Source organism: Polistes canadensis, unplaced genomic scaffold, assembly GCF_001313835.1.
Source record: "Polistes canadensis isolate GaletaPanama2010 unplaced genomic scaffold, ASM131383v1 scaffold_75, whole genome shotgun sequence".
NCBI classification, from domain to species: domain Eukaryota; kingdom Metazoa; phylum Arthropoda; class Insecta; order Hymenoptera; family Vespidae; genus Polistes; species Polistes canadensis.
In genome coordinates, this window is record NW_014569622.1 from 619,678 (window position 1) to 647,323 (window position 27,646).

The 27,646-nt window shown below is 30.3% G+C and overlaps 4 protein-coding genes across 9 annotated transcripts; 3 read left to right on the forward strand and 1 right to left on the reverse strand.

The window, feature by feature from the left end:
• Positions 1-1,531: 1,531 nt before the first annotated feature.
• LOC106786516 (alpha-N-acetylgalactosaminidase) lies at positions 1,532-7,740 on the forward strand. Of its 3 annotated transcripts, none has more exons than XM_014747985.1 (8): positions 1,532-1,787; positions 4,703-4,874; positions 5,246-5,420; positions 5,578-5,752; positions 5,903-5,997; positions 6,712-7,071; positions 7,146-7,310; positions 7,389-7,740. In XM_014747985.1, the coding sequence occupies exons 1-8, from the start codon at positions 1,712-1,714 to the stop codon at positions 7,578-7,580; spliced, it is 1,410 nt and encodes a 469-aa protein (XP_014603471.1). In that variant the 5' UTR covers positions 1,532-1,711; the 3' UTR covers positions 7,581-7,740. The 3 variants fall into 3 exon arrangements, with proteins under 3 accessions (XP_014603471.1, XP_014603473.1, XP_014603472.1); XM_014747987.1 differs by lacking the exon at positions 1,532-1,787 and adding an exon at positions 3,558-3,616 and having other exon boundaries at positions 4,712-4,874; XM_014747986.1 differs by lacking the exon at positions 1,532-1,787 and adding an exon at positions 3,578-3,616.
• Positions 7,594-13,805, reverse strand: LOC106786515 (phosphoribosylformylglycinamidine synthase). The gene is made up of 19 exons (XM_014747984.1): positions 13,081-13,805; positions 12,873-13,014; positions 12,619-12,769; positions 12,138-12,528; positions 11,935-12,047; positions 11,572-11,832; positions 11,434-11,507; positions 11,205-11,361; positions 10,791-11,125; positions 10,454-10,690; positions 10,255-10,380; positions 9,960-10,187; positions 9,697-9,895; positions 9,310-9,575; positions 9,016-9,232; positions 8,743-8,922; positions 8,498-8,659; positions 8,143-8,424; positions 7,594-8,007 (listed from the first exon to the last, which is right to left on the reverse strand). Exons 1-19 carry the CDS (start codon positions 13,347-13,349, stop codon positions 7,829-7,831), a joined length of 3,969 nt encoding a protein of 1,322 aa, XP_014603470.1. The 5' UTR covers positions 13,350-13,805; the 3' UTR covers positions 7,594-7,828.
• Positions 13,806-14,582: 777 nt separating this feature from the next.
• On the forward strand, positions 14,583-21,336 carry LOC106786527 (mediator of RNA polymerase II transcription subunit 1). 3 transcript variants are annotated; one of them, XM_014748004.1, is made up of 9 exons: positions 14,583-14,883; positions 15,133-15,281; positions 15,353-15,486; positions 15,670-15,808; positions 15,891-16,110; positions 16,197-16,422; positions 16,504-16,735; positions 16,819-20,301; positions 20,408-20,610. In XM_014748004.1, the coding sequence occupies exons 1-9, from the start codon at positions 14,760-14,762 to the stop codon at positions 20,525-20,527; spliced, it is 4,827 nt and encodes a 1,608-aa protein (XP_014603490.1). In that variant the 5' UTR covers positions 14,583-14,759; the 3' UTR covers positions 20,528-20,610. The 3 variants fall into 3 exon arrangements, with proteins under 3 accessions (XP_014603490.1, XP_014603488.1, XP_014603489.1); XM_014748002.1 differs by having other exon boundaries at positions 14,584-14,883; positions 16,819-21,336; XM_014748003.1 differs by having other exon boundaries at positions 14,585-14,790; positions 16,819-21,336.
• Positions 21,337-23,042: 1,706 nt separating this feature from the next.
• Positions 23,043-27,252, forward strand: LOC106786539 (integrator complex subunit 2). Of its 2 annotated transcripts, none has more exons than XM_014748034.1 (5): positions 23,043-23,407; positions 23,672-25,764; positions 25,851-26,055; positions 26,210-26,516; positions 26,589-27,252. In XM_014748034.1, exons 1-5 carry the CDS (start codon positions 23,088-23,090, stop codon positions 27,039-27,041), a joined length of 3,378 nt encoding a protein of 1,125 aa, XP_014603520.1. In that variant the 5' UTR covers positions 23,043-23,087; the 3' UTR covers positions 27,042-27,252. The 2 variants fall into 2 exon arrangements, with proteins under 2 accessions (XP_014603520.1, XP_014603521.1); XM_014748035.1 differs by having other exon boundaries at positions 23,157-23,237.
• The last annotated feature ends 394 nt before the right edge of the window (positions 27,253-27,646 follow it).

A 27,646-nucleotide genomic window follows, 5' to 3' on the forward strand; every position in this document is an offset into this window, starting at 1 on the left:
TTATTATTATTATATATATTATATAAAAAGTTAACGATGCATTTGCGCCTAATATCATGGATTAAAATGATATATATTATTAATTTTTTTATAATTTAATATTATTATTTTCTAACACTATATATAAAAAAAGGAAAAAAGACAACTAACTTCATTTCCGTCCATACGATAATAAATGCAAGTAACGAGATGCGTGAATATAAATTTTGTTAGATTATAATATTTGGTAAAATTGATTTAACAAAACAAATTTTTCGCATAGCGTTGCTTGAATAAATACTTAGATTTAATAACGAATTATGTTCTGTAGTATTAAGGAATTTCATACGAAATATATATATTCTCGATATTTTTTAATAATGGATCATCTTTTTTTCTTTTTTTTTCTCTCTTTATCTTTTAATCAACGATATATTAAATGCGCTATACACTTGATAAATACCAAACACTCTCTTAATACAAAACGCATTATTTTATATTAAATACAATTCTTATCAAATCAATCTTTATCAATATTTTTAGATAATAGGATGGGTTGACGAACTTGTTTAATCAATTGATACTATAAAGGATTATCCAATAATTGACTTTAAACATACAAGAGAAGTACTTTAGACGAGCTTATATATAAAACGAACTAAGCTCTCAGAGATTAATAAGTAATATATCACCGATGAACTTATAATATCTATATTATCGAATAAGGTAAGACGCATTAGAATTTTGGTTCGATTAAAAACACTTTTAGATATTATTTAAGGAAAAATATTTCTTTTACATACCAATAATATATATACTACTATCGATAAAAAAACATTAATTAAATGGCAACTGGCAAAAATGATATTTCTTAATCGAGACAATTGATTGCAATTAATTTTATTTGTGACACACATTCGTATACATATGCAGAGAAATATACAAAAATTTTCATTCGTTTTACATACGTCGATTAGTTGTGTAATACCGTGATGACAATAATAATAATAATAGTAGTAAAAAATAAAAAAGATTAAAAAAACGAGGGCAGTAAAACAATGAGTTCGCAAAGATCGAGGTTAACTAAAGTGATCGCAATAATACACATAATATTATGCTGTGTTATCCTTGTTCTATATGCACCCAAACAATATAATGTTCATTAACCTTGATATACATTTATTTTTTTAATTTCTAAAAAATGGGACAAAAATAATTGTGAAGGGGAAAAAAAATAAACACACACAAATAAGCATGCAAACAATTTTCTTAAAATACTTCACCTGGTTAAAAAAATGATAGAATAAGAAACCCATAAAAAAGAAAAAGGAAATAAATTCAAGGTCTGAGTTTAAATACCCAACATCGAAAATCAGGTTTACATATTTTTTATTTTAATGGAATAAATTTGCCTATATTTAAAAAAGCTAATATTTTTTTTTAGAAAAGGATTATAAAATAGTAATAGAAAAAGTTTAAATGCTATAATAGTGAAGCACACCTAAATATAGCTATATAAATAAAAGTAATAAAGTTATTTTAAAAGAGCCTCGTTGATAATGTGTTATACACATCTAGGAAGTAATACTCGAGCAGTTATTACCTTTACTCATAAATGTTTCATAAAAACATTACTAATATTATTTATGTTTATATTCAATAATAATGACAGAATTTACAGCTGTACAGATACTAGCCACATACATACACACGCATGCACAACAGACCATAAATGTTGCACTGTTTGACGAGTTTGCTGGTAGTTGCGTTTGTAGTTCTATTTGAGTTTTACGAATCATTAGTTAACTGTAAGTATTATAAAATCGTTAGATACGTGTATATACCGATACTTTAGATTCAATACACAATTTTTACATACTTTTTTATTAAATTTAATTTAATTATTTATTATATATATTATTATAATAATTATCTATATATATTATAGAATATAAATATTATGTAGCACATTTTTTAAAAAGTATAGAGTTTCATTTTTATACAAATATAGTATTTCAAAATTAAACGTATAACTATAATTATTAATGATTGTAGTGATTTATGTAGATCGTTCGATTAAAATAGAATTATTGATAAAAAATTTTTTTTCTTCTTTCTTTTTCGTCGATTAAAATATCGATCATTGTTTAAGATAAATGACATATAAATTACCTATACGAGTGTATATCAACGGTATTGCAATAGTCTGTTTTATTTCGTGTCATAAGGTATGCCTTCATTTTCTTGTTTTCTTTTTACTCGTGTGAATGTAACTTAAGTATAGTTTATGCGATCTCTCCAAAGATTAAGCTGTAAAGAAACACTGTTACTTGGTATTATTTCAAATTCGCGCGTTTTTTCTATATATCGAAAAAAGTATCATAAACGTTGATTTGCGGATTTTTCGAAGGTTCGTATTGGTTCCTTGTTTTTAAATCAAAATTCTTTTTTATTTAACATTTAATATCTAAAATTATGTACAAATTAATTAAGGTGTTTATTTATTATGTTGTTTTTCTAAGAAGAATGTTAAATTTTATTAGAATAATTATTTCTTTGAAAAAAATAATTTCGAAATTTTTGAACTTTTGGGCGATTTGAATAATCGAATATATCGCGTGTTTTTGGTGAATTTTCAAAATTCGTATTATTTTTTCTGAATATCAAATTATTCTGGGATAATAAATAACTGTAATAACTTAAAAATTAGATAATCATTTTTATTCAGTTTTTCTCATAATATATACATTAAATTAAAATGATTTATTAAAAAGAAAAAAAGTAAAAATTAGTGAATTGTTCAATGTATTGAATTGTTAAATATGGCAGGTATTTAGTAACATCGAATAAATCATTATTGTATTTAGTGTGACATTTCCTTTGTCCGATAGATACCTTCGCTTTTCGATTGCCATTCTGATTTCGTAAGAGACATAAAGATCCGTTGTATATAGATACACATATATATATATATATATTTCTTACTTAGTTATAATACTTTTGATTTCCGGGCTCATAGATTTTCTTTCGAACTTTCTCACGGTTCGCGTTTAAATCACGTGAATAATACATTACGAATACGTATAGTAGTAGTACATATTTATCGTCTTTAGTAATATCCAATGCCATTCATATTCTGTCGTCATTGCGTTTATTAAATTCTTTACTATCTCTTTCTTTCTCGCACCTTCAAAACCACCTACTCATTTATATTACATACTAAGAAAACGAGAGGGGCGAAAAAGATATACATAGGCTGTCTCAAAAGTTATTTTACTATGAAAAGAAAATATTGAATCAAAAATTAATATTAGTTTATTAATATAATTACAATATTTTATTATTTACTAAATATAAGTTGTCCTAAAAATTGCTTAACCAAGAAACTAAAAAAACAACCGAAAAAAATCAATTTATCAATTGATTAAATTAATTTATAATTTCTCAAACGATAAGGCAACTTTTGGAATAACCTGTATACACATTACATGTAGACAATTTACAAATATATCTGTACATATTCGCATAGATAAAATTATCTTGATTAGAAGAATATAGGATAAGATATATGAAAACATAATCGAAGAACACGCCTAAGTAAGCGATTGGAAAGCTTTAGAAGATACGAAGATTTTATGTAGATATATTCATATTTGTTTCTTTTTTCTTTTTTCTCTCTCTTTCATCTTAATACAGGAGCAAATATTCTGCTAGAAATTAAGATAACAAAATAAAATACTTTTTTTTTTATTATTCCAATAAAATTCATTGTACAATCGATTTAAAAATTAGTAAGTTTGTTCTTTTTTGTAATTTCCTTTTAATTTTTTCTTTTTTTTTGTAAAATCGCTTTACACTTCAATTATCACTTTCTCTTTGCTCCACATATATAAATATAATTGCGTTTTCGATCACGTTTGAAAATCATTTTGTTCATATATTTAAATTAATTATTTTAAAATAATAATTACAATATTGTTCTCTACCTACATGTATTTAAACACACTTAACATAACTTACCAACCAGCACATATACATACAGAAATTCTTGCCATTTGACGGGAGTATCTTGTATAACCTGTCAAAGAATAAATTCAAGAAAGAGTAAGAGAGATAGAGAGAATACGATGGGCAATTAAAAATGGAAAAGAAAAAATTTGTGAAGGTAAACGAAAAAAACGAGCATTAAACAGGTACTTTGTACCTTTCGTACTCGTACTATCGAAAGGAGGAAAGAGAGAGAGAGAGGGAGAGAAAAGAAAAAACAGAATGTGCAATATGCCGGCGATGAATCTCACAACTATTAAAAGTGATAGTTGTATGTTTATGTGTTTCGTATGTTTGTGTGAGGAAACCAGTGAACACGAGTTTAAACGATAGTGGTTGTGTATAAAAATGAAATGGGGCATTGGGTGAAAGTGCTCTTGGCTTGGAAGTCTTATATCAGATCAGTGTGCCAGGAGCAGCATAAGATGCCTATGGAGATCTTGTCTTCGTCCTGATGACGAGATCCCATTGCATTTCTAATCCTGTGTCTCTTTAAAGAAAAAAAAAAGATAACAACAAACATATATATTTTATAATTTCTCTTTTTTTCTAAAATTATGCAACCAAAATCACTTTGTAGTATATTTCATTAAAGTTTGTTCATTAAATTGGATTAAGAGAAAGAGAGAGAAAAAGAATAATATATACAAAAAATAAAGTATTAAAACGTGCATAGTATTTGCAGAAATGGTGCTAAAGGTGTGGATATGGTGCTTTCTTGTGTCAGCAAGTAATGTGGTAATAGCTTTGGAAAATGGATTAGCTAGGACGCCACCCATGGGATGGTTGGCATGGGAAAGGTTCAGATGTAACACCGACTGCAAAAATGATCCTGACAATTGTATAAGGTAATGTACACTTTTACTTTCTTCTTTTTATGTCCAACACAGTTACATCGACATGCTTAGTTTGAAGATTTTGTTATTATTCTTTCTTCATTTTAATTTATTTGATTTTATTTTTATGGTTAATAATGTTAATCAGATAGATGTGTATTTGGTAAATGTTATATTTATACGTTTTATTATTCAATTCATATTTTTTATCATTCTTATTTTATATACACAAATTTTTATGACAATAAGTAAATTAATTTAAGATTTATTTGCGACAAATAATATTTGATATTACAATTAATTGTTTATATATTTCTATGTTTTTATTATGTTGGAAAGTTTGCTTATTTTTTATTGATGTTATTTATTGTTTTATATCACAGCGACCAACTATTTAGAACAATGGCCGATATAGTTGTAGCAGATGGATATGCAGCAGTAGGATATGAATATATTAATATAGATGATTGTTGGTTAGAGAAAGACCGAAGTTATGATGGTCAATTGGTCCCAGATAGAAAACGTTTCCCATATGGAATGAAAAATTTAGCCGATTATGTAAGTTAACAAATCTTTTCTATGTTATGTTAAAGAATTTTAAGATCGGACTATTAAATCTTTACAAATATATAAAGTAATTTTTAGAGCTTTCTTATATCAAATATTATATCATCTAATATTGTTACTATTATTTATGGTATATTTATTCGTTCAGATTCATTCGAAGGGACTTAAATTTGGAATTTATGAAGATTTTGGCAATTACACGTGCGCTGGTTATCCTGGAGTAATCGGACATCTAGATACTGATGCACTGACCTTTGCATCTTGGGATGTAGATTATGTAAAATTAGATGGGTGTTATGCACATCCATCAGAAATGGACAGAGGTATGTTAACATGAAAGCATTAATAATAAATGTTTATTCCAATAAAATAAAATGTCCTTTATTTTACTCTAATTTAATGAAATAATTAATATATACAATTTCAATTATATTAAAATAAACATAAACTGATCATATCATTTAATATTTCAGGATATCCCGAATTTGGATTTTTTCTAAATCAAACAGGAAGGTCTATGATATATTCGTGCAGTTGGCCTGTTTATCAAATATATGCTGGTATGAAGGTCAGTATTATAAATTTTATATAATAATATTCATGATTTTTCTTTCATTTTTTTTTTTATTTTTATAAAACAATTTAATCATTTTTCCAAGCTTATCAATTTCTCAAATATTTTCCCTTTAAAGTTTCTTTCATTTTAATAACAATGTTGTACATTTTGCTGCTTTTTTATTTTGATTTTCTTTTTCTTTTTTCCTTCTTAACAAGCATAAAACTAACTCTGTCTACACAATGGCATACCATGTCGTTAGTCCTCTGTTACGGGTACACCCCACTCTAACCCTCTCTCTCTCTAGCTGTGATCACCATAATCTTGACTACTACGCGAAGAGAAGCTATGGATTGATAAACACGAGATCGGCAGCGAGTGAGAGTGATGGAGTGGGGAGAGAGACTATCATACACATTATGGATAACTCCATACAGAGAAAGAGAAAGAGAATACTATACTTATGTTAGGAAACGAGAGGTGTACACTGAGAGACACACACATATTATTCAGTTACACGAAAAGAACTAAATTACTTGAGAATAATAACGAGCATAATAACAGTCCCATATACTTTTCCTCTCGGTTGACAGTAAAAGTACAAGTTATTAGGAGAATCTTACTATACTTTCATTCATTTAATTGTCTGTATTCATATAGTTAATTTTAATTCATAATAGACATATATATATATATAATGTAACTATTAATTAATTCAATTTTTAGCCGAACTTCACAGCGATAATAGAACACTGCAACTTGTGGAGAAATTTTGATGACATACAAGATTCGTGGCACAGTTTAGAAACTATTATCGATTACTATGGAAACAATCAAGACTCTATTGTACCAAATGCTGGACCCGGACATTGGAACGATCCTGATATGTTAATTATCGGTAATTTTGGTTTAAGTTATGAACAAAGTAAAACTCAAATGGCTCTGTGGGCGATTTTAGCAGCACCTTTGTTAATGTCGGTTGATCTTCGAACGATTAGACCGGAATACAAAGCTATTTTACAAAACAAGAAAATAATTGCTGTCGACCAAGATCCACTTGGTATACAAGGTCGTCGTATATATAAAGTTAGTAATTTAATTTTACATACTGAAATTGAATATATTGCATTTTTTAATAAAATATTGATTTATTTTTGTAGCATAAGGGTATTGAGATATGGGCACGACCAATAACGCCGATACATCAATCGTATTATTCTTATGCGATAGCATTTTTAAATAGAAGAACAGATGGTACACCTTCGGATGTTTCAGTCACATTGAAAGAACTCGGTTTACAATTCCCTGGAGGATACAAAGTAGAAGTAAGTTATTAACATTAAAATTTATCACTTCCTTTTTTAATATGCAAACATAAATACTTATGATATGAATATTTCTAGGATTTATATGAAGATGTGAACTATGGCGTCTTATTGCCACACACAAAGATCAAAGTTAAAGTTAATCCATCTGGTGTAGTTATTTTACGATGCGATTTACAACTGGATGACATCTATGCATCAAGTCATTATACATCTTTCGAGCCTTTAAATCAAGTTTTCAAAGTTAGACAAAATCCATATGAAGAATGATTCTTTTTTAAAATCTTTTTATTATATACACATTTGACCATACAATGATAATTTCCCAAAATAGGAAGTAACAAAACTTACATAAGTCTTAAATTTATCGAGAATGTTAGAAAAAAGCATTCTTTTGCAAAAGAAAGTAAATTTTACACTCTATGATATATACATAATGAATTTATTCTTACAAATATTCTAAACTCATTGATGACATCATACATATTCATGTAACATTCTCTAGCATTTTTACATATTCAATCTTTTTGCGATAAGCACCACGCATACGCATTGTCAAAAATACGTTGCCAGGGGGACCTTTCATAATTCCATTCTACAGGTTTCCAAGGCCATTGCCACATTTGTGTGCATCTTTCTGGATGCGGCATCATAGCCAAATGTCGACCATTCGCTGAACATATTGCAGCTATACCCTCTGAAATTAAAACAATTCATATTTTATAATTTTTTATGAATAAGTTTTTATATATATATATATATATATATATATATTATTGTAATATTATATAAAACTTAATATATATATATATATATATATATCTCAACCCACCTATACTACCGTTAGGATTGAACGGATATTTTTCAGTGGTATTACCACAATCATCAGTATATTTAATAGCAAGACAATTTGATTCTTTCAGCGTCCGCAATAATTCGCTGTTACGGAATGTAAATCTTCCTTCACCATGTGCGACCCATACACCAAATACACTACCCTCCATTCCTTGCAGCATGATGGACGGTGATTTTTCTATCTTAATATTACTCCACCGACATTCAAATTTTTCTGATATGTTATGATCTAAGATAATACTTGGTTCTTCTTTATAGCCTGTAATCATAAGGTAATCTTTAATATTCGCATGCCAAAATTTTCTATTTTTCTATATAGTGTATCAATTTACCATTATCTTTTCCAATCCATCCTAACAAACTCATTAATTGACAACCATTGCACACTCCTAAACTAAACGTGTCTTTAGAATTAACAAATGTTTCTAATTGTTTTTCTAACAGAGGATTAAATTTCAAACATGCCGCCCATCCTTTTGCAGAACCTAATACGTCTGTAAATAATTTGCATTTATTAATAGAATATTTATTAATATTCTCTCTTATTATTAATTATTTTATTAAATGAGCATGATACCTGCGTAACTAAATCCACCAGGGAAAATAACACCCTTGAATCTATCAAACGTGACATCATTGGTTAACAAATCTTGCATCGTTACATCCCAAACTTCAAAACCTGCTTGTTCCAAAGACACGGCCATTTCTCTATCTCCGTTTATACCTTCCTCACGAATCACAGCAACTTTTATATTAGCTGTAATACAATTTAAGATATTATTGTTATATGCATACACGTAATAACGTTATTGTAAAAAATCCATATATACTAATTTACAATAACACTTACAGATTAACAATTTTTCTATCGAATGAGGCTTACAGTCAGGATCAAACGTTAATTTATAATCAGGAATAGTTCTTTCTTTCAGCCCGTTGAATTCTTCTTGAGCGCAATTAATATTAGTTTGTCTACCTTCTAGTTGATAACTTGTTTCTTCCCACATATACATTAATGGTAGTATAGTAGTATTTAATACTATCTTTCCATTTACTTTAAAAGTCACCTATAGAATAGAAATAATCATTGAATTCAATAATACATAATAAAAATTTTGCGAAAATGAACATGTTTAAATTATACCTTCGATTGAAATCCTAAACCAACAGATTTTCCTATCGAATATACTGGAACGTTGAATTGTTTAAATACATTCATTAAATATTCGTAATTATTTTCTTTTATTTCTAAAATCCATCCAACTTCTTCACAAAATAAAATGTCGATAGGCGATCCAGATTTATGTGAAATATTAATATCCAATCCAGATATTCCAGCAAATGCCATTTCTAATATACAGGTGATCAATCCTCCGTCACTTATATCATGACCAGCTAATATTTTTTCCTCTGTGACACATTATTATTATTATTATTATTATTATTATTATTATTATTATTATATGTACATATATATTTATTAATTTATTTAAATAAAATTTATATGTATATATCTTTTAAAGACATTTACCTTTGATCAATTTTTGTGTAGCATTAAATGCATTTTGTATTAAACTTGCATTATTCACGTCTGGTGCATCGTTACCAAGTTGTTTGTAGACTTGTGCTAAAGCTGTCCCACCAATACGACTTTTTCCATTGGATAAATCAACATAAATTAAATGCCCTTTCATTCCAGTTGAAGGTGCTTTTAAATCAGGTGTTATCACCTATTAAAATGCAAACATTAAAACATGCATACCGAAAGTAATAATAAAAAAGACATTGACTCACTTTTCGTATGTCAGGACATGGTGCATAACAAGAAATAACGAGTGTTCCTGGTGCCTTAACAATATTATTTCCTACACGTGCAGCCATACTAAGAGAATCTTTACCACCATCTGCAGCTATACCAAATTCTTTCATAACAGAACACAAAGCGTTACACGCTTCATACATAGCTGCGCCTTCGCCCGGCAATTTTGCGGCCCACATCCAATTTCCACTACATTTAACATCCTAAAAATAAAATCATATGTTTGATTGTGTATTAATAATACAAGTATATTATTAATATATTAAATACCTTAATATCTGAAATTGCAGCAAATACTAAATTACTCAAGGCTTCTGCCACTGTCATACGCGCTCCTGCAGATGCATTTACAAGACCTTTTATCGGTTGTTCGCCAATCGATGTTGCAATTCCATGCTAAAATAATATGTAAATAAATTTTTTTATCAATGTTTCCTAGAAATAGAAATGATTAATTGCATTTTCTTACCGACGAATACATTGAAATAGATGTTACAGCAACATCAGCTAAAGGAGTATGCAATGGGCCAACACATTGTTGTTGTGCAATTAATCCAGTGACGCAACGATCGACTTTATTTACTAAATAACGTTTACTAGCAACTGCAGGCAAACGTAAAACTCTATCGAGAATTAAATTCACGGTCAAGTCATTAGGCAAACAGATCGGTGATAAATGCAACTGTTTTCTTGTAAGATTATATGTCTACAAATAATAAGTACATTTTTAATTATTAAAATTTCTTTTAATATAGCATTTATGGATATATTAAATTAAGTAAATAATTTAAATTTTGTTTTCTTACCTTTTGTGGCATTTTTCCAAGTACTAATTCAAGTTCTAAATCAACTGGATGCTTTACATTATTTTGTTCATATTTGGATAAATCAAAGTGATCATCTTCTGAAAGAATAATTTTTCCATTTCCAGTTACTTTCCCAACAAAATTTATGGGACATTTTTCACGTTTTGCTATTTGATTGAGTAAATCGACGTCCTTTGGTTTACAAAGAATAGCATCATTTTCTTGATATTCTGCACCCCATAATTCTAAGGTATTGATACTAGGATCACCCAGTTCAAATTTCTTTGTAAATATTACAGCTCCAGCTGGTTCAACTAATTCCTTTAATACATTTCCTAAATATAAATAATTGAATATAATTATATGCACATATTATTATAATAATATGAAATATACTAATTGGATACTATTTACCATTTCCTCCTGCACCTTGATCATGAATGCTGAGAATTGGATTATTTGTATCTAATTCCCCGCATGCACGAATTAATCGATTTAATTTTTGTTCCATTTCAGCATCGCCTCTTTGTACTGCTCCAAAGTCTAAATCCGATTTGTTATCACCTTGCACCTATAAATTATTAAACGTGTAATAAAATATAAAAGATACATTAATGAAATAATTTATTTGCAGAAAACATACTTCAACAGAACTTGCTGCACCACCGCCAACACCAATTCTATAAACAGGTCCTCCAATTTTTACGACTTCCATACCTATAAAAAAAAAATCAAATATTTTTAATGTAACTTATACAATATTTTCATTTTTATTGCTTACCTTTTTCTGGTAATTCTTTTTTTGTCATATTTGCGTCTACTGTACCAACACCTCCAGTAAACATTATAGGCTTTATCCATTCTCTTCTAACATTTTCGTGATCCAGCATACCAAAAGAACGTGCAAAACCGGATATAATTGGCTCTCCAAATTTATTTCCATAGTCAGATGCTCCGTTACTTGCTTCAATTATAATTTGTAACGGCGATGCCATATTACTGGGATAATCCCATTCTTTTTCTTCCCATGGTAAATTATAATCTTTATAAAAAAAAGAAAATATATCAGAGATATAATTATGATACGATTATATATATTTTAAACAATTTTTTCACACACATATATATTAGATAAATAAGAAACCTGGTATGAGAAGATTTCCAACACTGTATCCTGCAGTTCCTGCAATATAATAGCCTCCTCTACCAATAGCCTGTATATCTCTTATACGTCCTCCTGTTCCTGTCGTAGCACCGCTGAAAATTTTATTTATTCGTCATAAAAAGTATAAAATGAATTTAATAATTAAATACAGAATAAATAAATAATTAAAATTTTGTTTTTACCTGAATGGAGCAACACCAGTTGGAAAATTATGTGTTTCCGCAGTAAATATTAAATCTTGTTTAACTTTCTTTACATTAAAATGACTACATTTAGATGAGTCAACTGGTCGCAACAAGTTTATTTCATAGCCTTTAATAGCACTGCTATTATCGCTAAATTTAATAACATTATTTGGATTCGAATAATTTTGTGTGTCAATGATCATATCGAGCAAAGATCGCTCCTTTTCTTTCCCATCAATAATCATTTTTCCTTTAAAAAACCAATGTCGACTATGCTCGCTGTTTGATTGTGCCAAGTCAAAACATTCAACACTAGTTGGATTACGTTTAAGTTTATGCAGAAACAAATCTGTGTAATAATCCAAATCCCAATCATCAAAAGCCAAACCTATACCATGAAGAAATAAATCATTTTTTAATAATTCTTCATTTTAATTTATTAAATCTTTATTGTATATTTGAATTTAATGACGTTTACCTAAGTGACAGCTTACTTCCTCTAAGGCTTTTCTTCCATACGTTAATATCTTTACTTCAAACCATTTTTCAGGCTTAAATCCATGATCAAAACTTTCTATAGGTTTCATGTATCTACATTCTGTCATCTTATCATGTAAAACATCTACGATCTACAATAACAAAAATTCATTATGTTAAGTATATCATATGTTTATTTTTATATTTTATCACATAAAATTAAAATTGATGAAACTAATTAATATATTTACATACTTTAGATTCTGTATCATGGTTCAATGTACCATTGTGTATGATACAATATCTGGTAGATACTTCTACTCTAGTCACTTTATCCAATTGTATCGATTTGCATATGGATACTACGTTGCTTGAAAATGCAGTAGAAAAATTCAATCTGTAACAAGGTATCATTTATTAGTTATAATAAAACTATTATCTTTTAATAGAAATAAATAATTACCTTGGACCAATTTCGATAATGGTAGTTGAACTGTTATCTTTGTCAAATGCACTAACATTTTTCAATGTATCTGTTTCTATGGGCGAATCCAATAGCCATTGTAACAAGTCTAATTCTTTTTCATTTAATTTTTTGTTAACTTCAATGTAATAGCATAATTCAGTTTTAAGATCACTCACTATACTTGATAATTTATTGATATCATTTAATTTCTTTTTCAATTGAGCTGATTTTAATCCAGATAGTTTATATAATTTTATTATAGCCATAATATAAATATTTATATAAAATCAAATACTAATTAAAAATTCAGGACACTATATAATACTCTTTTTACCGCGTGGTTAAGATCTTCTGATGATTGTCGTCTCGTCGCTTAGTTTTAATAATTTATTGTAAATGAAATATACGTTAGACCCCCCAGCAAGTTTTTTAGATGAAAATAATGCAACCTCGTAAAGATATCAGTAATTGAAGATTATATTGCAAAATACTAATATTTTTTATTTTTCTTTTGTAATTTTTTTATCAAAGCAACTATTACGAGGTCATCAAGGTTATCTACATCTCACATATTACAATATTATTTCAACGATTAACGTCATATTCTATTTTTTATTGTGCTTGTTAATATTGTTATGGCATTATTGTTCGCAATATTGTTTGCGTTATGATAAAATAATATTATTTTCCAGAAATAAGAAAGTTGAAATTTAAATTTACTTAATAGAAGTCATGCGCAGTTAGCTGTTATATATTAATTGAATACAACGTGGAAATTTCTAACAACGGTCACATAATTAGACATATTACTTAGAAAATTATTAGAAAATAATTAGAAATATGTAACATATATAGTAAATATTTATTAAGGTACATGTTTCTAATTATTTCTACTTTTTTATTTTATAGTATAAATAACGAAGCTATATATAAGGAGACCGATCGAGATAGGCATTTGCGTCAAATTTATGTTGTTGAAAATGACTGAATATCGCGAGTACGATAATTATCCATGAGTTCTTAAGTTTAGATTTAAGTATGTGTGATTTTATAAATAAACAAATGAAATTAATAGTTCTCTTTGATGTTTTTGTTTTAATTACTGTTTTTAAAAATCGGACCAAGCGACTAGACGCGCTCCTCTCTAGTGGCAATAGAAATCATCCTTCATTGTGAATATTGTACCCACATTTATAACACGGCGATCGTCCTCCTTGTATATAAGCTCCATGGTATCAATATTCTATTTTGCAATTTCATTGAATATTTTCTTCACGATTTTTTTAATCAAAATCTACACGATAGATCGTTAATGGAATTGATTATTGCGCCATTTATTTCGAAGATGTGATTGATCGAGAAGTGAAATATTCTGATTGGTTAAGAAATGAATTCGTCATGACAGAATCAAAGTGGCGCTTTCTTCTGTTAATGAAATTTTGTTAGAGCAGTGTTCTCTCCTTTAAAGTTTTTTTCTATGGGGTTTAAATGTTTATGGGCGTATCTTGATTCCTGTTATTATTTATGGTTAAACTGTACAGACGCAAAGATGTATTCTTGAAGAAGACAGTTGCCTAAAGTAAATTAATATGATGATATCGAACATCAACAAATAACAAATCGGTTATTACATTTAAAGTAGATATTTGTGAATTCTGTACTTTTTCCTCGTATATATGGATACGGGCAACGGGCAAAAGCCCTCAAGTGAGTCTATGCCTGTTAAATTCGGGTATGGGGATTGTTGTTCACGTGATTGCCATCGCGCGAACACATTCCTTTTGTGGTGTTTGTGCGTTTGTATGTATCAAATTTATATTTCCATTTTATTATTTCTACGTATTTCACATTTCAATTTCATTCTAAGAAGAATTAAAATATGGCTTCTTGTTATAAGACAATAACATAAATGAAATTAATTTGTGTGTATGTGAGTGTGTATGTAGAATTTATATTTCCACTTTATTGGTTCTACGTACTTCACATTAAAATGTTATTATGGAAATAATTAAAAATGAACGTTTTTATATAATAAATAATTTATTACAGATGGGCAACCACTTCCTAGTACCAGTGAAACAGGTGTGGATAAGGGAAATGAATGGCAAATGGAGCTGATGATGGAGAAATTGCGGTCGAAGGCATCAGGATTTAAATCTTTAATCGAGACTGCAAAAAATTTACGTATGACTATGTTGGTGAGTTATCCAAAAAATCTATTACACTTATTTCTTATTGTCATTTATTAATATTATTGTTATTATGCCAGGACAAACGATTTGCTATTGACAGCGTTGAAAAAAATCAACTGCAAAAATGTTTAGACACTTTACAGCATTCCATAAAAGTTACATCCTTGCAATCTATGGTAGAACGTTTGGAAAGTTTAACAAGACAATTAGGGTATTGTAGTACAATATATATACAAGATATCTGAGGTTCTTCTAACCAAATGATACAAGCGTATTCTATGCATGAAAATAATAAAACATTGTTGTATAAATATAAATCATTTGGTCGGAAAAACTTCAAACATTCCGTATATAATTTTTCAGCAGGTTTTTTACAATTAATATTTTATTATAGGTTAAAATTCATGATGTCAGGACCACCAGGTACGGAGCTTTTTATATCATCGGATATGTTTTTCTTAGAAGTTCTTTTGGAAACAACAGGCGTTGTCAAAGATGTTAAAATTCATCATGAAGGAAAGAACGAGCAACAAGTAAAATAATAATTCTATGATTATATAATATTTCTAACAAAATATTACATAACTTATATAAAAAAAAAATGAATAATTGCAGAGTTGTGAAGTATTGGCTTCTTGTTTATCCCGTGGCGATTTTGTGGATTTTACTACACAACTGGAAGGCTTGGCTTCTATATATCAATTAAATGCGGATAAAAAAGTTAAATGCAAAGCATTTAGTGCTTTACAATCTTTGGAAGCCGATTTAGGCGTTTTGGCACAACTTCAAACATTTATGAAGGAACCTTTTAATCTCGTTCACAAAAGTCCAGTCGGTTAGTACCTATTTTATTATTTTATATAGAAATATTCTTTATTATATTAAAGATTTTTTCGTTAAAACTATCTTATTATTTTCTAGGAATTTTAGAAAGACGAAAAGGAGGACATCCTATGAAATTAACATATTTTGTATCACCCTATGATTTAATAGATCAAGAAAATCGTATTTGTGATGTTTTAAATTCCGAAACTGTTATTAAAAGAAAAATTGGCCATTCTGTTACCGTTTGTATGGAAGGTTCAACTGCTCACAAGCTGCCTACTACTAGTATCATAACTGTAAATAGAAGTAATACAGGAAAAAGGTAATTAATCTTTCCTCATGTTAAAGGTAATAAAATAAACAGAGAAATGAATATTAATTTATATTTATAATAATTTTCTAGCACTCCATCGTATGCTCCCTTGACTGGAACAAATTCATCAATGTTACCTGCTTGTTTTGTATTAAAACTTACTAAAAAAATGCCAATGTGTATGGAATTAGTAAGACGGATACAAAAAGTAACAGAATTAGAATGTGCTGATGTATCCTCGCCTCATTCCTTGTTAAGCTTAATAGTACAACATGCTAGTGATGGATCTTTGGATGGTCGAAATAATAGAGGACTTTATGTTGTAAGTATTCAAACAAAATGCATTATATTTTAATAGATAAATAAAATAAAGTATTAGTATTCACATGTGAAATATTTTTACAGACTTTGCCGGATCAACATCATTGTTATTTCATGACGGAAAATAAGAATATGGAAGGAGTTTTAATAGGCAGTATTCCTTTCACACATCCAGCACATGTTCCACAAATTCTTGTGTATCTACGCCAACAAGCTCTCTTCAATTCTTTAATTTCAAGTTGTGTAAGGCCTATGGCACGTATAGATCCAGAACATACGATAATATTTGAGGTAAGCGCTTTATCATGGCAACAAATATCTATAAGCCTGGAACATCCATTTGAAGAAACAATGGCAACAGCAGAATTAAATCTAACGGACATATCTGCATTGAAATGCAAACTCTATGGTGTAAGCATGATGAATGCAGAACAAATTTCAGATTTAACTGGTAAAGTATTACAAAAATGTCTCAGTATACCATTGACAATGAGAACACTTATGAAGACTTGGGAAGGTCGAAGCGCACTACCAGTTAATACTATGAGCGGTGGAAATGGAAATTACAACACAAATATAGGGCCTGGAAAAGATCAGAATGGTCAGGCTGGTTCTAATATGCCTGACTTCACTAACGCAGACACAAAAATCAGGCAAGAATCTGACTTAAATAATGGAAATGGAACTATTGGACGACAGCAAACTTTACAACAACCACAACAGCAGTCTTTTTTAGATGCCGGAACGGAGAATAGTATCGGGTTTCCGTCATATTCCGGCCAATCCGATACAGCAACTGCTGCTATGCTAAATCCTCTACAACTGAGTGCATTACTGGGCCAAGCGAAAAATTCATTAACAAATACATCCTCTTCGGGTGAAAAGACCAAAAAGACACGCAAAAGGAAAATAGCAGAAGGATTTTGGCGCAGTCCTAAAAGAAAAGGTGAAGATAATACTAATGAAATATTATTAGAAAGTTCAAGCTCTGATTCTACGCCGCTTGGTACTCCAACCAGTGGAAGGGATAACACAAACGAAACTAGAACGTCTACTCCAACTTCAGCTACTAGTTTAACCAGTGGTATTGATTTTACTAATCTCGATCAGGGCGATGTTTTAAGTACTGACAAAAGTTCTGATTACGATTTGGATAATGAAAGTGAAATAGTCGAGGTACACGAAGTACAGGGCGTGGATGATCTTATTAAAAGAGATCGTAAGTCTAAAAAAAGAGAAGAGAAAAAGAGTCCTAATATATTTGAAGAGAATAAAAATCTCGTGCCCCCGTCAGTAAGTATAACACCAATTTCAAATAGTACAGTTGGTCAAACAACAAATTATAATTCTGTACTTACGGGCATGGGCTTAGAAAGGAGACCTGGAATCGAGATTATACCTATAACATCATCGCCGCAAGCCAGTTTACCAAGTTCTATAACAATAACTCCAATAGCAGGACCTACAACAGCTAAGTCTATGACGGAAGAACGTAGAGAAAGAAAAAGTTCTAAAAGTAAATCAACAGAAGATAAAGGAAAATTAGAGAAAAGACGTAAACGTAAAAGGGAAGATAATCCTATGGGACCACCAGATAAATTACCATGCAAGCAAGATCCTTTATCCAAACCTGTTTCCGTAAGCATCAAACCCACCGAATCCCCTCCAAGTGTAGGCTCACGACCACCATCTCCTTCAGCTACAATAAGAAAATTCAGTCCGTCCCCGACACACAGTAGTCCGCTTGTTCTTGTTGGTAAATCAAGTCCCACGTTAAAGCAATCAACGAGTAAACCCGTACAAAGTCCAAAACATTCACCTGTTTATAGCAGTAGTCCTAAACACATGTCAGTACCTGCCAGCGTTAGTCCAAAGCATGGAACGTCTTCACCGAAACATGGTAGCTCAACGAGTACAGGAAAACCAAGTATGTCTGCCCTGAAGTCAGCGACAAATTCTCCTTCCAGCAAAACTAGTGATTCTATATCATCAAAAATCAAGTCTTCCTCGTCATCGTCCAGCAAGGATTCTAGTCGTGATAAGGAAAGGAAAACGTCATTAACATTTGGGAGTACAAGTGGTCATCAAAGTCCAAAGACTAAATCTTCTACTACTAAAGTCAAACAATTGGATATAATACCTGGTACTGAGATTCAATCAACTGCATCTAACAGTGGTGGTAACACACCGCCTTCTAGTAGCTCTGATATTTCCAAGTCGACCATTGCACAACAACAGGCAAGAAATAGGAAGGGTTCTCTTAGTGCAGTTATAGATAAATTAAAAAATGCTCAACATTGTACGGATGAAGGTGGAAATGGCGGACAGAAGACGAGCAGTGGAGGAAGTAGCTGTAGTACAAGTAGTCAAAAGGAAAGAAGTGTTAGTAGTTCATCGACTAAAAACGTTGAGGGAAAATGCGTTATCAAGAATTCATCAATCGACGCGAAAAATCCTGCAGAATATATGGTGAAACATAGTTCAGATGGCATGAAGATAACAATCAATAAAACACGTACAAAGGATTCAAAGTCGGGGACGAGTATAAAACTTTCATCGACCGCTGTTACGTCAGTTACTGGAGTACCTTCTACAACAGTATCGTCTGGTTCAGTAGTAGGAAATGGATCATCCAAAGCTCATACGGGTTTAAAACCTGGCGTAAATTCTGGACCTGCATCAAAGAAGCCACAATCTCATACATCACCCAAATTACCTGGTTCATCTAGTTGTAGTAGCACTAGTGGAAATAGAACTGGCTTGTTAGGTCAAAAAGTCAATTTGTCAGCATTGAAATCAATGTCTGGAGGAAATAGTAGCAGTGGTAACGGGGGGGGAGTTGTTGGCGGTGTTAGTAGTAGTAGCAGCGGATTATTGGGTAAAGGGACCTCAACTTCAAAATCTTTAGGATCACCTAAAACAACAAGTTCGAGTGCGACCGATCTAAGTCGTAATCGCGACAAATTGAGGATGCCAAAGTCGACAGAGAAAAATATATTTGGATCTAAAAGTATGACAGATTCGAGGAAGTCCAGTCCTTCCGGTATTCGCGAGGAAAATGAAAGCGAAAGAGCTTTCAAGTTACTCGCTGCACATGCTTCTATTACTTCCAGTCTACCAAGTTTATCACCACAGCTTGTCGTCGATGGTCTAATGAAGCAACTCGACACCAAGTTTCAAATACCAAAGTTATCTGCGCGAGTTAACGTTGATAACAGCGAGAAGAAATTATCAGAATCTGGAAAGGCGTTGGATAATCTCGCCGCTAAACAAATGGCAGATCAAGTTAAGCTTCAAACTATTTCCAATCCCGTATCGTCGATTGCGAAAAGTAATACGGACGATCAGACGCAGGGTACACAAAACCGACGTGATCACGTACAGACGAAGCCCGACAATCTTACAATGCCGACATCAACGACAGTGCCGATTAACGTTGGATCCGATAGTACAAGTGGTCTTCTGCTGCAACCTCCAGCTGCGGTCAGTTCCCATGATTCTAATGTTCCGACCAACCTTTCGATGCAATCCGTTGACGATTCTCGAGACACTTGTCAGGAAACATCGGTAGGTAGACCTGCCGCGCAATTTTTAAGTAACACGTTGAGCGGTTCTGGCAGTAGTAAGGATGATATTAATAACAGCAATGCCGTCATGGCCCTTCTTCCTAAAGGTTCGGAATCCCTGTGTATATCAAAATCGATGTATCCGCCATTGGCAGGCGGGTCTTCCAATACTACTGGAAACGGTTCAAATGCTGCAAGTTGCACTAACAGCAACACCGAGAGCCTGAATCTGAGTACGAAACCGGCCGAGACTGTGCTAGGTAAATATAACAAATCTGTCGAGGATAAGAAACAGCAGCAGCAGCAACAACAACCATCATCACAGCAGCAACAGCAACAACAACAGCAGATACAGCAACAACAACAGCAGCAGCAACAACAACAACAACAACAGCAGCAACAATTATCACCGTCGGTCGTTTCAACAAGTTCAACAACGATCGGCAGTATGGTCAATAGCGATGTAGGATCAACTATGGTTCCAGTAAGGAACACAACAGAATTGGTTACCTCCAATTCGCAAGAGGCTGCAGAAATGTTATTAGATTTTTCCAGCCCAAATGATACAAGCAAGAATTTAAGCCTTACGTCTATATCAGAAAGAGCTATGACTCAAGCGGCTCCGATAAGAAGGGATACACCACCGCCACCTCCACCAACATTTCCACCAAGTCCGTCTTTGAGCATACACATTGTCAAAAGTCCTGCACCATCGCCTAGAATTATACCGCCGTCCCCACACTCCGCTTCACCTTGCATTACAGACGATGAGCTTATGGATGAAGCTCTCGTTGGTATGGGCAAATGAAGACTACTTAAAATCTAGATACTTAAATTATCTTTTACAACTTTACATGGAATCGTCTCCTCTCAAATCTGCTAATCACGTGACAAAAATTTTCAACTTTTGTTAGATTTAAAAGTCCAGAAGAAGTAAAAGAGAGAGAGAAAGAGAAAATAAGTTACACAAATTGGGGTTGTGTTAAGTGCAAAAAAACAATAAACTTATAAAGGTATTAGTGGAATCTAGTAGAATATATATTATATAATTATTATATATATATATATATATAATATATTATTTGATAATATATTATTATTATTATTATATATATATATAATAATAATAATAATAATAATATATATATAAAATAAAAAATAAAATGTAACAAAAAGAAAATAAACAAAAAAAAGAAGAAGAAAAAGAAAGAGAAATAATATAGAATGATAAATAGGAAATAATTGTAAATGGTAAAATTGTTTAAAAAATGACAACTCCATCTGAGAGTGTTCTATGCTGGTGAATATAATTTTGTTGGATTGTGGGGGCCGGGGTAATCTTGGGAATAGAAGGGCAAGACTAACAAAAATATATGGAATAAAAAAATTAATTTTTTTTCCTTATATATATGTAAAATATATGCAGTTTCATACTACTAATAACTATTATCTCTACCACGCGAGGATCAAAGATGTAATATAAAAAAAGAAAAAGGAAATGAAGGTATTCTTTTAGTTTTGCTGATTAAAGTGACAAAGCAAATATATTTTCTTCCATAGAAGAGATTTTCAATAGTGTTCGATTCGTTATATAAGTGTTCATAAATATATTCTTATCTTTGAACGAAAGTTTAAGGATAAAAAGAAAAAAATAGTTTTTATTCTTTCTTTTATTTTTTTTTTCCTATTTTTTTCTTTTTAAATTCACATTTAGAGATATTAAGACTCAGCAGAAAATCCTGCCGAAATACCAATTTATGACGTCTTCTAAATGTTAGAATATTATTTCGTTTCGAACTTTAAGTACAATTATATATTATATTAATTATACAAATTTCTATTTTAACGTTGTGATTTTCTAAACTAATAAATAAATAAATATAAATATATATATTTGAGGAAATTTCTAAACTATATTATATTTAAAAAAACGATTGTAAGTTCGATGCTAGGTAACAATGATATAATTATTTAAATAAATCTTTAACATTTATTGTAAAGAATTGATATATTTACACTTCAATTCTCTATTATGGATAATAATGGCAGATCAAATAAGAATATCTTCCAAAGTGGCGAAGCAAACAAATTCATAAAATGTTTTTTCTAAAATTATTATACATTATTATAAAATTTATATTTATGTGCCATAAATGTTAAATTAATTCATTAAAATATTGGACGTATGCTTTAAAACTTTTGCAAGATCCATTAAAAAGGATGATTATTATTATTGTTTATTGCGATTCTCAACCATAGTCTGCTGTTGTTGTTCTTAGCTAGGAAAATTAAACATAAATGATACAAATGTAAACAGAGGAAAATATTTTAATTTCAAAGTAATTCAATAAAAAAGCGTTATCGTGACATTTTTGAATAAATCATATTGTTTTTTTTATCCAGATTCTTTTATCCTTTCTACAAAATGTATTAAGAAGGATAACAAATAATGCAAGAAATTTTTATTTAACACGTGAAACAAATATTTGAAAAAAATAAGAACAAAAGTTCAAACAAATGATAATTGTTATTGTATATATATTTAATTTATTTTTTAATTTTAAACATTAACAAACAAAAGTTAATAGTTCATTCATATTTAAGTTTTCAAAAGTTTACCGCGAAACAATTTCATTCGTTAATATTTTATAATAGCTTCAAATGTATCTTACCAGATAGCGCTCTCGTTGAAATTTTTTTATCTGCTTTATTAGTATATACTTGCACGTATATTTAAAAGTAGTAAAGTTTCAAAGATAAAAGAGTTAAATTGTTTATTCGTAAAAAATGTCATTAGAATTTGGAAGAAATCAATTATATCCGATGCATGTTAATGCACGCGTCTCTCCTCACGTGTTTACAGCGATACAAAATGTTAATATCAAAGAATTATCGAAATGTTCGCATAAGGAAATTCGTCCGATCTTACCATGTTTGGTTAGAATGAGTCTTATTACTCCTTTAGATATAACAAAAGAATGCGTCGAAGCTAGAAAAGAAGTTTTATCAATATTATCTGGTATTGAATCAGTTAATTCTATTATTGCGTTACTTTCGATTGATTTTCATGCATTAGAAACTGACGTACGCAAAGAACAACAATTGAGGTTAGGATTGGTTTCTAATTTATATATATTTTATATATTTTGTTAATTAAATGTGTTAAATTGTTATGCGTGAATTTTAATTATTTAATATTTTGTAATAATTTAACATTAACACACACAGTATTTTTTTACTATATATGACATATCAGATTGTCCAATAAGTCCATGCAGTTTTTATCGTTTATTTACTTAGAAAAAAAACTGCATGAACTTATTGGACCTAATATTATAATAAATTAATTTATGCTATGTATTTTTTTTAAGACAAAAATTGGGAGGCATGCAGGCAGACAGCGTATTGGCGCAATCATTGCAGAGCGGTCTTGCATTGGAATTTGAGAGAAGTGAATCTACGCGTAGAATACGTTTGGTATTAAGTGAAATTTTATTCATAATGTCGCAAATACAAGAATTTAGGAAGAATCAAGACTTTCAAATAAAGCAATCTGATTTATTCGACAATGCTGTATATATGGAAGAAATTAGTTATGTCATATGTATCGCACTAGCCGAATTGCCAACACTTTTGTCGATATTGGATATAACAGAGACTCTTTTACATGTGAAGCATGGTCCACATATTATTTGTTGGATCGTAGCTAACAATCCTGATAGTTTTTCCGAAGTTTGCGGACATTTGATAGCTAATGGAGAACGCCAAGAGGAATCAGCATTGGGAAGAATTAGAACGTCAACACTTACAATGCTATGCGAAATGAATCCAAGTCAAGCATTTGCTATAAGAGCAAAGTGCGTGGAATTTTGTAGAATGCCAGCGCTAGCAATTACTTTAAGTTTGGAACACGAACATGCTAATACTTTACAACCAGAAAGCGATATTGTTGCATTTATATCAGGTTTATTACTTGGCAGTGACCAGCAAGTTAGAACATGGATAGCAATGTTTATAAGAAGTGGACAAAAAAGAAAATGGGAGTCTCATACGGCATTGCAACTATTGAGAGAAGAACTGCTCAGAAGATTACAAGCTATAGCTTTACATAGTACAGATAGCCAATTGGATGAGTCGCAAGTTGTTCAAGCAAGCGCATTATTAAGACTTTATTGTGCCTTGAGAGGTATAGGAGGTATTAAATTTCAAGATGACGAAGTTTCAATGATAGTTCAACTTTTAACGTCCCATCCTCCACCATCACCAGCTGGAGTAAGATTCGTGTCTCTAGGACTTTGTATGCTTATAGCTTGTCCTTCTTTAATTGGGCATCATAGTCTTGAAAAGCGTAGTATCGAATGGGTACAATGGCTAGTTCGAGAAGAAGCTTATTTTGAAAGTGCTAGTGGTGTGACTGCTAGTTTTGGAGAAATGCTTCTTTTAATGGCAATTCATTTTCACAGCAATCAACTGTCGGCTATTTGTGAATTGGTTTGCGCGACATTGGGCATGAAAATACCTATTAGACCGAACAATCTAACAAGAATGAAACAAATTTTTACCCAAGAAATTTTTACAGAACAAGTAGTAACTTCTCATGCTGTCAAAGTACCAGTAACTGCAAATTTAAATGCAACTATTCCTGGATTTTTACCTGTACATTGTATACATCAATTATTAAAATCAAGAGCATTTGCAAAGCACAGAGTTCCTATCAAAAATTGGATCTATCGACAGATGTGCGACAGCGTACCACCTTTACATCCGGTTTTACCAGCTTTAGTCGAAGTTTATGTTAATTCTATTTTAGTAACAAATAATAAAACGTCTGAGCACACAAATAAACCAATTACCGAAGACGAAATAAGAAAAATATTTCAAAATAGCGTATTCGGTGCTAATTTCGATTTTAAAAAGAATCTAATGGATATCGTCGAAGGAGAAATGAATAATATGGACATCGATACGTTAAAACCTTCGCTCACATCTCAATTGTTATTGTTATATTATTTGTTACTTTATGAAGATGTTAGATTATCCAATATGCATATATTTATATCACAAGGTAGAAAAGTGAAGTCATACTCAACCGAATTTTTATCTGAACTACCGATAAAGTATCTACTTCAGCAGGTACAAAGAGATCAAGTGAATTATGCTGGTTTATTCTCACCTCTTCTTAGACTACTAGCAACTCACTTTCCACACCTGTCTTTGGTAGATGATTGGCTTGATGATGAGATGATTAACATAGATTCTCCTACTGTAAATTATGAAAGTACAAAAATTACTGATATTTCCATTGTTGAAGCGTTCAGTCATATTAATAAATGTCCGTCGAGAACGGGAAGATTGTTGCGACAATTAATGGCTATGAAGCCAACAGATATTTGGCCACATACGGAAATAATAATACATTATTTTAAAGCTATACTCGACGACAGGGTTCCAAGATATATACAAGGTAAAACTCATATTTGTATATGTGTTTCTTTAATCATTAAAAATTTAATAACATGCTAATAATCAAAAATATAATTATTTTTGCAGAACTTTATAAACAAGTATGGCTAAGATTGAATACCGTTTTACCAAGATGTTTATGGGTTTTATCTATAAATACATTATTAGTTGAAAACATGGTAGTTAAGAATATATTTCTTACACAAGAAAATATTGTATTAGATCCATTACAAGTATTACGTTGTGATACAAGAGTTTTTAGATGCGCACCTGTCTTATCAGTAATTTTAAGGTAAATTGTAAACATTATTAAACATTAAAATCGCTCTCCTAGAAATAGTAATAAAAAAAAGCTATTATGACAGGACAAAGTCCTAATAAAATAAGGAAGAAGGAGAAAATTGATTGAATGATATATTTTAATGAATATTAAATTATTATTCTAGAATTTTACAAGCAGTATTAGCTGCATCGAGATCTCAACTATCCAGACATACGCAAGATAGACCTTTAACAGAAAAAGTTGGTCAATTGTCAAGTGAAACAGAAAGAGAAGATTTGAAGACAGCTTTAATTGCAGGACAAGAAAGCGCTGCTGTACAAATTTTGTTGGAAGCATGTTTAGAAACTAAACAAGATAGACAAATTCCTGGACAGATGTGGTCTTTGAGAGAAATACGAAGTGTTATTTGTTCGTACCTACATCAAATATTTATAGCTGATCCTTCCTTGGCTAAATTAGTCCATTTTCAGGTGCGTCTTAGCAATGTAAACAAATATTTTTAATATATTACAGTTAAATAAACACACATTTCTTTTTTCTAGGGATATCCAAGAGAGTTATTACCAATTACTGTTTCTGGAATCCCATCAATGCATATTTGTCTCGATTGGATTCCTGAATTATTGTCTCAACCAGAACCAGAGAAACAAGTATTCGCTGTCGATTTGGCATCACATTTAGCTATTCAATATGCACTTCCAAAAGCATTAAGCGTTTCCAGATTAGCAATAAATACTTTAATAACTTTGTTAGGAGTATTACCTGCTAAAGATCGAGTATCTCTGTTTATGCCAGTATTACCATCATTGACAAGAATATGTCTTGCATTTCCACCACTCGCTGAGGATACTACAATATTGCTTTTACAATTAGGTAGAGTTAATTCTGCTCAAGCCGCTTTAGGTGACAAATCTGCGGATGCATTGTGTCAAAAAGTTAATGCAACATTTTGTACACTATTATCGAAAGCCATATTGCAATCTCAGATCTATTAATTTTCATTTAAAGAAAAAGATTAGGTCAAAAAAAAGATAATAAATTTTAATTTAAAATTTTTTTAGAGCATTTGTAAATTTGTCATTAAATTTATTTTCTAGTATCATTTCAGATTCAGTAGTGACATTTAATCGTATTTAGGATAGATTGTTGATAGATTTATTGAATATAAACAATTTATCATAAACAAATGTAATATTTATGTTAAATAATGTATATGTATATTGTATAGTGTAAAATAATTATTTTTATATTTATAACTTACTGTTTAGAACTTATTATAGAATATATATACAATATATTCTACTTCTATCTTCTAGATATATGTGAGATATTTGATATTATATATAATATATTATTTAATTTATTTGTTAATGTGAATCTGCTAAATGATACGAGTTTTTATTATTAATTAAAAAAATTATAATTCTATTATAAAAAAAAATAATCGTAAGAGTTAGATATAATTTTGAATTTCATACGTAAAAATATGATTGGTTAGATTAATACTAATTAAACCAATCAAAACAAATTTAAACCTTCCAATCACAAGGCGTACTGTAGCGACCTGCTGTCGATAAGCAGATTTCTACTTTATCCTATG